Genomic DNA, 16,376 nt, shown 5'->3' with positions numbered 1-16,376 from the left:
GAGATTTCTTCCTTAAAGCACCAATCTTAGTACACTTGTTCTAAACCTAGTTTAAATAAACCAGAATGCCAATTTATCACATTTCAGACAAAAGCATTATGCAAAGTTTCACTGCTCTTGAGAGACACAGCTAGATCTCTGAACCTTTATCTCCATGCTTCATACTCTTGCATCCATCAGAACTATTTGGTTTTGGTGTATATGGAGGGTCTTTGTTGCTCTGTAACCTCTGGGCAGCAAAGAAAGGTTGTGTGGTAACAGGAATCACTTCTCTTCATAGCAGCTGCTCAACCCTTGCACCATCAGCTGTCAGAAAGCTGAATGGATGAGTAGATGCTGTGAATGCACCTGCAGCGTAAAATTAAGTGTGGTCAACTGTGTGCTGCACAACCTGGTATGGGTAGCTTTGTTCTTGGTTTTTTCTGTGCATCTCAGGGGGATTCCCACCTGATTTCAAAAAACCTCTCAGGAGATTCTGACTTGTAGATTACATTTCCTGAGCCATACTGGGTTTTGATGAAAGGCAGCAGTGCTTCATGACCGTCAGCTGCCTGCTGTCATTGTGGGGTGAGTACAGACCATCTCCAGCTTGCACCATCTACTGTAGTGCAAGGGGAACTGGACAAACACAGGCAAATGGTTTTGATGTTCCCTTGACCAAAGAGAGGTTTGTAAAGGCAACACATAGGATTTAATTTCTAGGTTTACACAGCATTTCAGCCTGTATGAGGATGTCCGCTAATACTGGCAGCTCTACTTTGATGAGTAAAACAAAAATTAAATTACTTGCTGAAGTAGTCAACTGAACTCTTGTTCCCTGCAGTAATTTTGTTCAGGAATGTAGGAGCAGTTTGTTATCTTCAGAGCATTTGGAGCTAAGGAAAATGGACTGTCAAGGAAATATGGGAACCATTCCTGGTCTTTCACCTTTAAATCACTTCCTTGAATAATTAATGCTTCCAGCTTGAATTAGAGATTGGAGTGAGGAATACCACAATAGTGAAAGGGTTAGGATTCAGCATCAAAAAGCAAGTCACATGAATACTTCAGGATGTTTTGGGTGGCAAGGGTTTGACATCATCTCAAGGCACTATTCCAAGTCCAGTCCAGCTGAAGCTGGCTCAGACCATGGGCCATGATCTCCTGTGCCAAGGTGTGGTAGCTGTACATGTGTGCACACATTTACAGTCAGACAGAAACTGATTACTTCATTTTTCTGGGGCTGAATTGTTTCTCTTATTTTAAACTCTGTAATTAAATATATTCTATAAATTGTACTTTCATTATCCTGTTAATGTGGTGCCTCTTCAGAACAAAATGTTATTTTCTGTCCAAACAGAAAGAAACAATGTGCAATATCTTACTTTACAATTGCTGTCTGTTAATAATTATTGCCAATTTGTGGTTAGCTTAAAAAATAATAGATTCCCTGTGTGTGGTTTTCAATGAAAAATAGCCATTTTGATGTTTGTTGGACTTTCTGCCTCAGGGATCACTCTGAGTGCAGTGTATGGAGCCAGTTGAATTGAATACTTCGAGTCTTTGGTGTTTGTTTTTCCTCACTTCTCATCTGTCAACTGCTGTGCTCATTTTCTTTTCATTAGTATTGATACTTGCATGCAGATGAGTCAGCCAGATTCAGTTCTCAGTGAAATGTGTGCAAATCCAGCAGAATAAGGTTTTGACTTACAGCAGTAAACCAGATCAGAAGTTTAATTCTGTGCTGCTTGCATGTTCCTCTCTCCAAAAAAAGAAATCATGAAGTTAGAGTGGAAAATGTGTGTGGCCTGGCTGGATCAGTCAGTGGTTGGCTCTGAAATGGGGATGCTGGGAGTTGAACATCATGCCACCAATCACTCCTCACTTTCTTTGGCGTTTCAAGTAAGGGTTTGGTGTTATTACCTTGATGTTTTCCACAGGTTGTGACTTCTGTGCTAAAATTAGCTTGTGCAGAATATAAGCCTTAGCAGTAAAGAGATTAATTACTGAAATGTGGATTCCTGGAACCAGATGCTCCCCCATCATCTGAGATGTTTCTGCCATTAGTAAATTATGTGCAAACATTCGTTGCAGCCATCACTATAGGAGATCTGATCTTAATGAGATTACAGGGAAGTTCTTGAGAGAAACTGCTCTGGGAATTGGGCCTACTCTTTCTCATTTTTGGATCCTTCTCTTTTATGGCTTGAAGTTAAAGAATAAAAACTGCTCACACAGCTGATCTTTCTTTTCAGTGCCTTAGCCCTTTCCCTGTCTTTATTCTCCCATGAGCTTGAGGAGAGCTTTCCTCACCTCCCTAGAGCTCCCCAGAAAATGCATCCAGCTGCCTGTTTGGTCTCTCCACCTGGCAGGTGGTGCTTGAGCCTGGCTTTGCTCATCCCAGCTGTGACTCTGGTTGGCTTTTGTAGTGCTCCAGTTCCTCCAGCTATTGTCCGCTGTCAGCTCTTTGGTTTTAAAGGGCACAGCCCTTGAGGTGCAGTGATCTAAGCAGTTACCTAATATTTTGTTTGTTGCCAAGAATGTCCAGTTCCTTTGGCCTTTCAACCTTGCAGCTGGCTCTCCTTTTATCTTTAACTGGGCTGTTAGGAAAGAAAACCAAGTCCTTTATTTGCTGTCTGCTCCCAGGTGTTGGACATGTGCTCCCTGGGACATCCTCCAGGTGAATGTGAGCATCACATGTGACAAAGGCAAAGGGAAAGCAATCCTAACCTTGAATCTGGTGCACCCAGCAGGAAACGTTCACTGTGGCTTTGCACTTTCCAGTATTTCAGTTACACAATGTATTTAGCAGTTCATGATGCAGCTGATTCTTCGTGATGACCATTTGTCCCTTGCAGCACCTGATTTTATTTGTGGTGACAGTGCAGCAAAGGTGTCACCTGGGGAGGGACTCGTGACTGGAGTGTTTGTGCATCTGTCACCTGCTTTTGTTCAGAAACCCTCTGACCAAGCAGCTCTGACAGACAGCATGCTCATTCCTCAATCTCATCTGCAAATGCAAAATGTTTTAGCAGAATGTATGGAAGTATACAGAATACTCATAAACACAGTTTGAGCTAAAGAACTATTTGGAAATAATAGAAATGTTTACTAACATGTGCTTAATTCTGCTTTTTATATAAAATATTAAAGTGAATCCAAGTCTGGAATTAAACCAATATGTTTTAGCCTGTCCTCTCTGAATCTAAATGAAACTGTAAGTGTCAGTGAAAAAAATGTAATTCTGAAACATTTCACTGTATTAAAAAAGCCAATTCTTGAAGAATGCACCAAAGCAGACCTGCCCAGATGAAATGTTTGAGATGAGCTGACATAAAAGTTTGTACCAGCTCCCACTGAGAAGTTTCTTTACACAGTATTTTTAAGCTGCCAAAAGCTTTTGTATATGCTAAGTGCTTGCCAATTTTTCCTTTTCAAAGAACTCAAAGGCAATTTTAAGTTACATGAGCCTGAAGAAAAAATCTGAATTGGTGGCTAAACATTGTGTTTTGTAAAATGCATTCAGAAGACAACTGTATTTCTTGGAAATATTTTCAAAAAAGGTTTTGTTCCTACAGTCAGGACGTGTCTGCAGTGTTTCAGGCAGAACAAGGAGCTGAGTGAGGAGGAATTGTAGCAAACTCTGCTTTATTTCCCATCCACATCCTTTTCTGGCACTTGTTTATGCCTGGCTGTAGTGTGGATTTGTAGGAAATCAGAAGTTAACCTTTTAGTTTCTGATTTTCTGACCAATTCTTTTGTTTCCAGCTCAAGTGGCGCTTAATAGAAACAAGAGTCATGATGCTCAAGCAATTTCCCAGTGAAAGGGAATTTTTTGGACTTTCCAGAATTTCCATATTAAAAACCCCCCAGAATTTCCAAATTAAAAAAAGACTTTTTGGTACAGAGTCAGTTGTCAGTGGCCAGTTCAGGGTTGATATCAGGCCAGAGTGAAGGTGCAAACAATTGTGTCTGTGTGTTGGATACAAAGAGCACGATATGGGAGGGGGGAGAAACACAAAGGGAGGAATACTGGTTTATTCCATTGGAGAAAATCATCCAGAAAGGGTGAAGGAAGGGAAATCACTATGATTCAGCTCTCTGCCTTGCAGGGACTGGGACCTGGAAGCTTAGAGCAGCTTTACTGTCTTAAAAACGACATCATTTTGGAACTGTTTTCCAGTTCATTGAGAAATTGCAAATAAATTTTGCTCTTTGGTCTATCCTTGGATAGAAGAGTTCTATAGAAACTTCTTGGGAGGCCTTTAATACCTCACAGAATTCAGACAGACTTACAGGAACTGGAATATTACAGAGAAGGGTGAGGAAAATCTGCAAAATTAGTCCATGACTACATTTGTAAATAAGGAGTGGACTTGGACTGGCCTGAGAAATAACTGTCAGGGGGTTGATGAAAGTCATACAAATCAAGAGTGGTCAGAGGCATGTAAACTTTGCTTGCAGTTTTTTCTCAGAAAAGTGAGAGAAGATGGACTAGAGATCATCAAATTAAACTTACTGGGCACATGTTTTAGGGAAAAAATGTACAGAATTACCATTAAAAGTGAACTTCCTTGCCACAAAATGTGTAGGCTTGAAGGATGACTGCAAAAATTTGTGAGAGAAAAGTCTTTGAGAACTGGTAAATATGCTGGTGCTGTGGCAGGCTGGGAATCTGCATGAGTGCAGATTGAAAGGGTATTCAGGAGAAATTCTGTCCCAGTGACCACGTTCTGTACTTCTACCTAAGCATCTGCAGACACAGGTGCAGAAATGTGGTTTACATCCTAACCATGCTTACAAAAACTGAAATTTGGAGTGGAATAACTGAAGGAGTACAGTTTGATGGATTACATTATATCTCTTTTTTTTGGTCAGGGTTGGGTTAGATGTAATTTTAATGACTTTGCATGGGCTCACTCAGGGGCACAAAGCACTGCCATTGGGTATTTCTCTTATGGTTTTTGCCTTCTTATTTTGGTAATACTGAAGATTGTGTATTTTTTTATGTCTTAATTAGGATAAGCTGTTTTTAATTAAGAAATTAAACACAAAGGTCTGGAAAGGTGAAACAATTCTCTGGGTTTACAGAAAGTTGTGTCAGAGTGAGAAATACCATATCAGATGTTGGCACAATTTGATGATGTTTTATTTTCTGTGTTCCAGGAGAAAAAAAAGAGAAGGGCAATGTCAAAAGGACACAAATTGTATTTCTCTCTTTTCCACACACCAGATTTAATTAATGTAAATATGACTTGCAGAGTTTTATACTTCACACCTTTTTTTTCTAAAATGAGAAAATAATCTTGCTTATTTGCTTTTGAAATTTGTGTGCTTTTTGTCCCTTCCAAAATGCCATTATTAACTTTCAATTATAGGATCCAGATGATGAATTATTTCATGCAGTTGTTTTCTCAATTGCTTAAGATAGCCACAGGCACTAGAATAGGGCATACAGGATTTGTGACATTGATTGTAAGTTACAAATATATTATAACAGACACAATAATGATTGTAGAATCAGCTTGCACATGTATGGAGGACTGTTTTAGTGTTAAAAAAAAAAAAAGAAAAAGAGAGGATTCTAGGATATTTTATATCAATATTATAGCATTGTAGATGTTGGTTGTGACCTTGAGTAAATGAGTTGCCCAACCTCCTTTTGCTTCAGTTATTCCTACTGGAAAATTGGGTGAAAATGGATTCTGTTTATAAACCAGATGTGTTGATCTGAGGTTTCTCTTAGTAACAAAAGAAAAAATCATTTTTGCAGCATAGCATAGACCTGAATAAAAAGGATTAAAATTACATTCAGAAAAGCAAGCAACAGGAGCCAAAGTCACAGCTGCATTTTTGTGTCTGGAAATAATATAAAGTCAGATCATTAAGTTATTTAATCACCTTTCAGGTCCCTTCATCACTATGTGTGTTGCTATCAAGGGCTGATTCCAGTCCAAGTAGATGGGGTAATGTTTATTGGAAAGTTCCCGATGGATAAAGTTAAAGCAGAAATTAAAGTAATTGCACATTTTGCTTTTGTACACATCAGCAGGGCGACATTTGTAATGGGAAGTTTATTCTTGCAGTCTGCTTGCTGGTGTAAGAAGCAGCAGAGTAGGTGCAGCCCAGTTTGTGCCCAGGCTGTGCTCAGCTGTGCTCTCATGGGGCTGCAGTGCCCTGGGGAGCCTGGCACTGGCACAGCTGGCAGCACCATGGCACAGGACCAGTGCCCTGCTCCCTGTGCTCCCTGTGCTCCCTTGGGCTTTGTGCCCAGAGGGCTGATGGGGCAGGAGAGGAGCGGCAGCAAACATGAGAGCTGAGGTGGTGGTGTCTGTAAATGAGACCATCATTAGGTTCTCCAGGGCCCTTTTCATTTTCATTCAGGTTTGTGGCAGAAGAATGCCATTATATTTGTGCCAGATGCAGGTGGGTTTCCAGCTTGGGAAGCTGGAGTGATGCTGCTGTCTCATCAGTGTTCCTATGGGGTGAGCTGACAGAAATGTTGTGGGGCAGGTTGGGAGCAGGATGGGGTGTGCAGGGGGAGCAGTGCTCTCAGGCTGTGGTACAGAGAGGGACTGCCTCTGCTCAGCCAAGCCTGCTTCCCTGACAGGAGGACAGCAGGATGTTCTTTAGGAGGTGTAAATTCAGCAAAGGGAGGTAGCAAGTGGCTTCTGGAGTGTGGAAGTTAGCAGCCAGCCCATGTTGAGGTTGAGATGGTGAAATGACTATCTGCTGCTGTGTGGGTGACCAGGCTGGGAGCTGCCAAAGTGCTCTCCCAAGGCCTTCTGCTCACCCCATCAGGGACCCCTTTGGCCCTGGGTGATTCTTTGGCAAGGCACAGACAACCTGTGCATGGCTCCTGGTGAGCTGCAGGGGCTGTTTCAGCCTTGCATCCAGGGCAGAGAGACACAGCAGCCTCTGCCAAGGTGGTGTGAGTGAGTGCACTGATGATAGCTGGGGCACAAAGAGAAGGTGAAGGCACAGAGGGAGGAATTGCTGAGATCAGCACCCTGATGTGCCTGGGAGGAACAGAGATGGATTGACACAGGCAGAGGCTCTGACATCAGGGAGTGCTCTCTGGAAAGATCTGTTAGCAGAGCTCTGACAGATGGAAGGGCTGCTTTTCGTGGATATTTATGCAGGGGCACTGTTACCCTGCCTTGGAGAGCTCACCTTGTGTGCTGATGTCGTTTTAACTGTGATGGATTCCCAGCCCTTTGCCTGGTCAGAGTGAGCTGTATGGATGCGTGGGCAAAATGCTGCTCTAAAGGATTTGTGGAGTGTTTGCATGCAAGGCTTGATGTATCAGCTTAAGCTGTTAAACCACGGGTGGAGTCATATTTCTTAAAAAAAAAGGTGATTCAATTTCAGTCGATTCAATACCAGAATGGCTTTGCAAAACGTTGCTGTAGATGTAGTTTTTCTAACTCAGTAGTTTTTACCTTTCTGTTTACATTGTTTTGGTTTCATATTTTTCCTTTTTTTTTTTAAAAAGGACATGTTTATATGTGTTTGGATGAATGGAGAGCACTTAATTCCAAAATACAACCTCTTGTTTGATTTGGGAGTTTTTTGATGGGGGAGGAGGAGAGGAGAGAATGTTCAGTCTCTGACAGAGGGGTTGGGATGGAGGTCACTGGTGCTTTCTGTGGTCTTTGTCAGGTGCTAGTAAAAAGCAGCTGTCTGTCCCTGCCCCCAGTGCAGTGATCTGCTTTACCTGTCCAGCATGAAGCTTTTTGCAGGGCAGTCACACACCACTGCAGAGCCTGGACCATGCAGGTAAGGTGAACTTGGTCTCCAGTCCCTGTCACCTCAGCTTTAGTCTCACAGTCCCATTAGGAGGTTTTTGACAGTCATATCTGAAAAAAACACATCCAGTGTGTGGCCACTGAGTGCAATCAATGTCCTAGAGAGCATTTTGACCCCAGAAGGACAGTGTGCAATATCTGATCCTGCTGGCTTTGCCCAAACCCAAACTGGCTTCTGGCAGCATTGCCCTGTTCAGGGAGTCACAGACTGTGGTGGGGACTTGCTGGGGATTAACACTGAACTCATGAAAAGCAGCATCAGCCTGTATACCTGCTCTCCCTGGTGCTGTGGAATATTAACTGTGTAAATTTCCTCATTGTTGCCTCAGAAGATGAGTACACCAGCTAGGTCTCCAAGTTATGAATAAAATTACATGAAAATATTAAAATTTTAAAAGAAAAATATATAGAACTCTTTGTGACCCTCTCCAGGAGCCATGATTTTCTTCTTCTCCCCAGTACCTGAGCTATTAGCTGCCTGTTCCCCATGTGCCAACCTGTAACATGGTCACAGAGTGCAAGATTGTTTCTGGTCCTCCCCTAGGGGCTGGGTGTTGGGCAGGGCTGACATCCTCTGGTTTTTCTTCTGTGAGTTTATTGTAGTGGTTCTTCCAGGAACTCTGAGGTGCTAGAAGTGCCACAAGCTATTCAAGGGAGGTAGGGAGGGTCTTACCTCCACTCTGCCAAGCTGTGAAACATCAGGTGTGTCAGAAGATGCCTGGTCTGGGCTGCACAGAATTCCTCAATGGCAGTGTCACTGTCATCACAGGGGTCTTGGTTTATAAATGAAACAAGTTTTTTAATTAAAAGGTTGTGATTCATTTCAGAATTTAACCTTAGCATAGGCATACTATGCAGTTGATGCAGCTTGTTCAAGCAAAAGGAGCTTTCTGACTTGTTAATTAAACTTTTTCTCAAATCTGTTAAACAAAAGGGTTGAGTCAGGATTATGCAATCATTGATCTATACACTGGCATAAGTCAAGATTGTGTTTTTGACTTGCACTCTGTTCAGGTCAGCATTGCTCCCAGACAGAAGTCCTGAGCTGAAGGGAAGCATTCATTCCCTGAAATTTGCAATGAATTTGATGTTTGCTTGAGATTTTTTTTTCTTCTCTAAATCTGGGTGGAAAAAATGTGAGAAACAAAAGTATCAGTCCTTGACCCTGCTTGGTTGGAGTTGCTAGACTGTATTACTTTAGAAGGAGAGTATGGTGAATTATTTGCTACACAGCAAATATTCAATCTGTTTTGGGGTGTCTTTTATGTTAGTTGAAGGTACACACTTTAGGAACTGAAATTTTCTATCTTGCTATGGTTCCTAGCAAAGCACTATTGACATGCATTTTCCAATGATCACATGATGTACTGTAGCAGTGAATTTGTTTTGTTCAATGCTATTTTTTATATGTTGTTGTATATCACAATTCAAACCAAAGCAAATGAAGCATGAAAATTAATAGACCTAAAAGGGAAATAAGAAACTCTAGAAGAAAGGGAGAAAAAGGGAATTAAAGTTACTGTAGAACTTGTGACCCCCATTGGAAAGTTAAACACTAATGGTTCTGCAGCAAAAAGAATGCATAGTTTTTTCCCTTAACTGGAGCAGAGATTTCAAATATCATTATTCTTCCCATCTGGATATTTATACATTTCTGAAAACTGCTGGGAGCACATGAACATGTCCCACAAAGCAGAGCAGAAGGCAATTAAACACTTAATAGACTACTTTACATAATGGATTGTTTTTTAAAGGGCTTCAGCATCCTTATTTTGACTCTAGTACTTGGGTACAGCAGTTGACAAATGTGAACCAAGGCTTGTGGTTTTCCTGGGGCCAATTACCTTGCGGTATGGATAGTACTTCTCACCTTATACATTATGGTTCTGAATTTAAAAGCAGCACAGGAGGTTTATTCATATTAACATAACTTAACCAATTCTATAATAATCTTAAATTATCTGGCATCTTTAACTGAAGAGGTAAAGAAGTGTTGAGGAAGAGTTAGGAAATCTTTTACAGTCACACTGATGCTAATGTTTGCTTTGTACTTTGCTACAAGACAAAGCATTATTAGACATTTGAATGGTTTTGTTATTGCCCATTACAAGAGGGATTTGCATCCAAAATAGATCTAAGAAAGTGGAGTCTTTATTTGCAGTTGTTTACTATTATTTTGGTTCATATCTCTGTGTGAATGCTGTAGCTTATTTGTTATTTCAGTGCTTCAACTTTTTAATGCCTTGGTGTTGAGAAAATGCAGTGATTTTAGTATTGTTCCTGAAAACCTATCTGCCAGAGATATGGTAATAAATGAAGATTAATAAGAATATTAGGAATGAAAATCTTTTGGACAAAAGACTCAGTGGAGTAAACTGGATGAGGACCAGCTGGAAGCTTGAACCTAAGTTCATCTTTTGTATTATTTTGGAGTAATTCAAGTTCATTAAAGTTTCAGGAAGTGCTGGTGACCCTTATCTCAGTGGGAAGGGCACCCTGGACAGGCTCCTCTGTGCTGGGGGAGGCAGGAAGCTGAGGAGAGCCTTGCCAGGGAAAGGAAGGATGGACTCTGCTTGTTCTGTGTGACAGCTGAGTTAAGGACTGGATAAGCAAAGGAGCCTCAGAGGAGCTGATACCTGCCCAAAGTGAAGGCAGCAGAGCTGATGATTCCAGCATTAACTTCTGGAAGGAGCTCTGGTCTTGGCAGCTGCAGTCCCTGTGTTATGTGAGAGGCACCAGGGACTCCAGCAGAGATAGCGTGGTAGTTTGAGAGAAAACAAGGGTGATTCCAGCTTGGTTAATGCTGTGCTTCTATATTGGTAGCTACTTGAAATGTCTGCATACCTTGGCAAAGGGTTTCTGTTGTCTTTGTTGCTTCCTAAGGCCAGCCAGATGCCTTTCACCACTAAGTAGGAGTGCAGTGAAATCTGTTTTAGGGCATCACACAGCAGGCTGGTAGCACTCAGCTTAAAGGAGGTGATCTTCTCAAAGGCAAAGCTGAATGACAAAGATAATGCTGAGATGGGGGGGTTAATTCAGGGGTAGCACCATGTTTTAACTTTGGAAGAGAAAAGCAAGTGATCAGACGGATGTGGTTTTGTGGTGTTCGGGTCAGACGTGCTGGGCTCAGTGTCTCTGCTCTCCCAGAATGGAAACCTAGCATATGGAACAGTCCTTGGAACTCCTGCAGAGGTTTGTTACTTTGGATCAAATGTTACCAACCTTGAGAAATGTGTCAAAGAGGTCCTAGATTTTGTAGAACTCAGAATTACTTGTTGGAAAGGAAAAAAAATGGTGCTCAGTATAAAGTTGCAGATCTCAAAGAGAGTAATTAATTAATTCGAACAAGTTGTGAGAATTATGATTTTTGTCCAATTGGCAGAAAATACGGAATGAGAAAGTAGAAAAGCTATTCCTTTGTCCTAGCTATGCACACAGATACTCAATAAGAATAAAAACCCTAATGCATGCCTCATGGGGGCTGTGTGCATAGGGGAGTGCAGCATTGCTGCTGCAGCAGGATGAATCCTCAGCTGGAACAAAGAAGAAAAGGATCTGTGTGTGTGCCTGCACATGTGTGGGCACTGAGGGAGTTTGTTCAATTTTAAAAGACCTTTGTGCCCTGTCAGCCTTCAGACAGCTGAGCACTGGGTGAGTCTCCTACCTTAATTACGATTTTTTGACTGGCCATGTCTCTGCTCCTGTTGCCAGTGCAGGTCTGAGGCGCTGAGTGAGGGTTTCTGCATTGCCAAGGTGCTGCTAGGATTGCCCCTGTATGGGGCAGTGGGCAAGGGGAGCTGCTGGCATTTCCCAAGTGTGGGGCATTTGGGGAGCAGGCTCAGTCTGGCAGCTTTACTTCTCCTGAGGTGGGAGCCGGGTACAAAGCAAGAAAGTTCTTAGCTGGCAGGTTACAAGCATGTCTAAAACCTGCTTTTTACTAACCAAAAATGTATTTTGGACATCAGCATATGAATTTCTCTGTTTTCTCCTTTTTTAACTGTCTGCAAATTTAGGAATTTGCAGAGTTCTTCCTCTTATTGGTGTTTCATGATATTTTGAAAGGGGAACTGCTACCTTGGTCCAAAAGCAGCAATGGCCCTGGCAGCACAAACCTGTCACTGCCTGCTCTGTGGGCCAAGTTGGCTGCTGAGGGGCTCTCTAGGAGATGGCTGTGCTGTGAATGCCTTTTTTATCTTGCAGACACACACACACATGAAGTAAAAGTGCAGCTGTTTTGGCTTTTGAATCGGGGAGGGTGGTGAGGAGAAAGGATGTGATGGTGTTTGAGACAAAGATAGATGTTCACTTGCAGGGCTTTTTCTACAACTTCCTATTTCGATTTGCATTAGAGGTGGGGACTGGGTGCATTTATGGTTTAATGAGACGCTCTTGCCTTAATAGCAGATTGTTGTTCACAGGGAGAAATGAGTTATTGCTGGTTTTCTTCTTCTTTCTGTTCAGTTACTGTGGATACAGCATGTAACTTTTAGACTTACTTCTGCCTTGAACAGCATGTGCAGCTTCCAGTTGTGCTGAGGCTGCTGAAGGAAGGAGGTTGTAGGAGCACAGTTTTTAAACAGATATTTGTTGGCTGCTCAATTCCTACGGATGCAATGAGCTTTCGGGGGAGATTCAGAAGGGAAGCCAGTGAGCTGCGGAAGAAGAGAAGGACAACTAGGAGAGTGAACCAAGGAGAAATTCAAAGATTAAGCTGTGTGAGTATGCACCCTTCTTCCACCTCTTCTGAGAAATGGCTAGGAAATTGCAGGTCACTCTTAGAGACTACACTTTGGGAAGAGTACAATTTATTGCTTGTTGTTTATGTAGGAGGCACCAAGCCTCATTCAGTCTGTGGTTAGGGACTGGGCACTGGAGACTGAGACTGAAGCACAGCGAGTTCAGGAGTTTATAGAACTCAGGCACATTAGGGAGACTTTTATAGCCTCACATTGCCGGTCAGAAACATTCTGAGAGCAGCAGTGTTTCACAATCTCTCTGGCACCTATAGCAAGTGCCTGGAAGTTCCATGAAAATTCATAGTGCTGCTTCTGGAGTGGAAAGTTCCTCTGTGCTGTTTCAGAGTTCGTGATCTGTGATGGGCACCTCTCAAGGCCAGGAAGGGGAGGAAGACAGTGCAGGGAGCCACTGGAGAAAGCTCCAGAACCCTTGGTGGAAAGCTGGGGTGAGGTTCTCCTCCGTGGGCTGCACAGCAGCATTGCCACTGATGGCTTTGGGGCAGGACTGAGCCTCCTGAAGCTGCTCTGTGGGGCACGGGGAGGCTCACGTTAACTGCACTGTGCCTCAGCTTTCCTGGCTGAAATTGAAACTGCAAGCAGCAAGAGGGTAAAATGCTTAGAGCCTGCTGTTGGCGAGTCTTAGGCAAGTACTGGTTTTCAGTGTATTCTCTTCAAAGTCTACTTTAGCTCATAAAACATTTAATGGCTTCTCCAAGAACAGACACTGAATCCTTTTCCTCAAGGCAAGGGGTGTTTGGTTTATCTCCCATAGTTTTGTTCATCCAATTACTCTGTTTGCATGTGCATGCAGAGGGCTCTTTTGAGGTTTTTCAGCATGTTCAGTGTAACAGAATCAGTGATAATACAACCAAGAAGAGTATTCTCATTTTCTTTTTTAAATAGGAAGGAAAAGAACTTTGCAGTTGTAACACTTGGTCGCCAGTTAAGACAGTTTGTGGTTCATCTAGTCATGTTTGGGTTTTGCTTGTGTCTAGCTGCCTTTTTGGATGGGTACTTTACATGGAAGTGGCTGTTTTTGACAAGACTACTTTATGGTGTAGTTTCTGCTGCCCTGAGCTATTGGCATGCAGTCAAAGATGTTACATATTTGAGCTTCATGGTCTAGGGTCCCAGGAATCAGCTGCTGGTGCTGCTGAAGGCATCTGACCCTGGCAGTTCACAGGGCTTTGGTAGGAGGTAGGCACTGCTTACTTGACTTATCCTCTTAAATCCTGATGAGGAGGGATTTTTGTCATTTTTGTACAAATCCTGACTGTACTTTATTAGTGCTCTCCAGAAGTGGTTGCAGCCCTACAGGAAAGGAGACCTGGGAAAAAAGTCCAAATGGTAACAGTAAGCCAGCAGCCTGCCTGCAGATAAAGAGGAGTTTATTTGTTCCCTCTTGCGTGCATCCTCAGATAACAGAAACTGAGCATTCACTTTAGTGGTGCTAAATACAAATATCAACAATGCATTGTAGTTTGACCTAAAACATAGAGAGCACTGGTAACCCTGGGCCTGTTGCCTGTAATTGGAAATAGGAAACAAGCCTGTTCCATCAGAAACTTGTGGGTCATGCTGCACTTCCCCTGACATGGATGGCTCCTTTATGTCAGCTACCCAGCTCAGCTCTGCAGGGGAATCTGTGCTGATTTCTGTTCTTGTCAAACATAAGATAGATTAAGATGGGTCACTGTGTCATATTACTCTGTAGATGTATTTCTCTGTAGTTTGTTTAGCCCTCAGGAAATGCAGGCACACTTGACTTTACTTTTGTGCCTTGCAATCTGTGTCTTTCTGCCCAATATTTCATAATTGGAGCATGTTAAATCTTTGGCCTACAGGCACCTTTTGCTATCAACCAGCAGCCAATTTCTCCTTCATGCATCAGCCCTCTGCACCTCCACACAGATTTCAAAGTGATGTCAGCTCCCACTGCAGCTGTAAAGGATTTTGTCTATGGGGACCTTACTCAAAGAGTGCATTTATTCAGATACTACTCTTAGACCTGTGATTTCTGTAGGTGGACTCGGATTATTGGCTGGAAGCTCCTTTATATGTAAGACTAATTATTATCTGATTAGCTTTAATTGTTAGTAGGGTGATGATTGAGTTCTGTGTGGTTGACCAGATTTTGCTCTCATTTTACATCCTGTGTAAATGCGTTGATAGCCAGATAATTGACTGGGAGGGGATTGATGTCAAGGAAACAGTTACAAGTCTTAACGTCATTGTGTCATTGTGAGAGCTGAGTTTATAATGGTCATGTACACGTGATGTTAATTTTACAGATAAAGCCTCAGTGGAAATACTTAAAATAATTTACTCAGATATATAGCAGGAGAAATACCTATTACTTGTGAAGAAATAAGTAACCACAGTGCAAGTAGAGAAAAAGGTATATTCACTGAGTAAAATGAAGCAGAACACCATACATGAGATTTGCCCCATGGGACAGTGACTTATTACCAAGTACTCTAAAAGTTAAATGAGAGCTTTGAAAAGTTTATTTAGAGCTAATGCAAACATTTTAGTTAGTTGTTTTTTCTTCAGGAGCTTCTGAAGTGGTTGAGCCCTTTTCAAAAGAGTTGTTTGCTTAGTCAACAAGTCTAGGTCTTCATACATCTAAATTTTAGGTTTTAATGGAAAATGAACAATGGATGTTTGCCTTTGCACTGCGTTGCAGCTTCATCAGACATACAACAGTGATCAAAGTCTTCAGCATCAGAGCGTGATCTAATGAACAGACATTAGAGCTTTCCCTTCAGTCCTTGAAAAGCAAACTCTTCTAAGTATTCTAAAACCAAAGTCTGCTAGAAAGACATCTTAAGTTTCAAAGTAAATAAAACTGTTTAAAAGACAGTCCCATGCTGTGCATGGTGTTATGTAAAATCTACCCCATTTTAGCAGCAGGTTTGTGCTGGATGAACCTGGTGTAGGAATGCCTGGCACATCCTTCTTTTTGTAATTCCCTGAACCTGTACACTGATAACCATGGGTAGAGCCCTCTGTCTCCCTAATTCATCCAGTTTGCACAAACAGAGGGGACCAGTTTGCCTGGTGCTCTATCCACTTCTATTATTGCTGTGTAGATGCTATAGGTGTCAGAGCTGGGCTTCTGTCTCTGCTAAGAGTGCTGCTTAAGGGCAAAAATTAGGAGTATCTTTTCTTTAAATGTAGATTTTCCTGAGCCTACAAAGACTCTCTATGTGAAGTTATACATATACGTGTGTGTGTGTGCACATGCTCCAACAGACTCGGAAGTGCTGTTTACATAAACTTTATACTGGAAGCTGACAAATTTTGGTTAAATCCACTGTGTGCAGCTTGTAGGCATGTTTTGTTAGTGTTTCTGCTTGAGGCCATGGCTCTGCCTGCCTGAGACTGTGCTGGAGGAAGCAGACATGAGGCAAAGCCTGTTCCCAGAAGAGCTGAACCAGACTCACTTCAGCATCCCCTTTGTGGTGCACAGGGCAGGACAGTGCCCTTTTCCTTCCCTGGGCTGCAGTAATCACTAAGGAGGCAAGAGCCTGAGCAGAACACTCCAGCTCTGTGGGCAGCTCCTCTCTGCTCCCCACAGTTCCCATCCCTTCTGCCCAGTCCCCTTCCACCACATCCTACCTGTCCCTTCAGATGCCTGCATGAAGAGCAGTGAATTGCATCTTTAGCTTTTGCTTGCTTTCTTCATGAATAGATTCTGTGTGGAAGATTCAAAGAAAGCCTTTTGTTGCTAAAACTGCACTTTTTTTTTTTCCAGGTTTAAGTCAGGTAAAGGGAGAGAAAGTGGCCGAGTGTTGCTAGGTTAGAGGTCTATGTAAATTATTAAAACCTTACGATGCTTTACAAAACTTTC

General features: G+C 42.3%; 1 protein-coding gene across 9 annotated transcripts in view; it reads left to right on the top strand.

Moving 5' to 3' along the window:
* Nucleotides 1-16,376, top strand: part of DOCK10 (dedicator of cytokinesis 10) — a 116,867-nt gene that overhangs the window by 6,819 nt on the left and 93,672 nt on the right. For 2 of the 9 annotated variants that reach the window (XM_063166817.1, XM_063166816.1), the window contains exon 1: nt 12,276-12,502. The exons of the other annotated variants lie outside the window; for them this stretch is intronic. In XM_063166817.1, the coding sequence (XP_063022887.1) occupies nt 12,401-12,502 (102 nt within the window). In that variant the 5' untranslated portion in view covers nt 12,276-12,400. Of the gene's footprint in view, nt 1-12,275; nt 12,503-16,376 lie in introns of those variants that run through there. 9 annotated transcript variants of the gene reach the window in all.

Source organism: Melospiza melodia, chromosome 12 (genome assembly GCF_035770615.1).
Source record: "Melospiza melodia melodia isolate bMelMel2 chromosome 12, bMelMel2.pri, whole genome shotgun sequence".
NCBI lineage: Eukaryota > Metazoa > Chordata > Aves > Passeriformes > Passerellidae > Melospiza > Melospiza melodia.
This window is presented reverse-complemented; position numbering and strand designations above follow the sequence as displayed.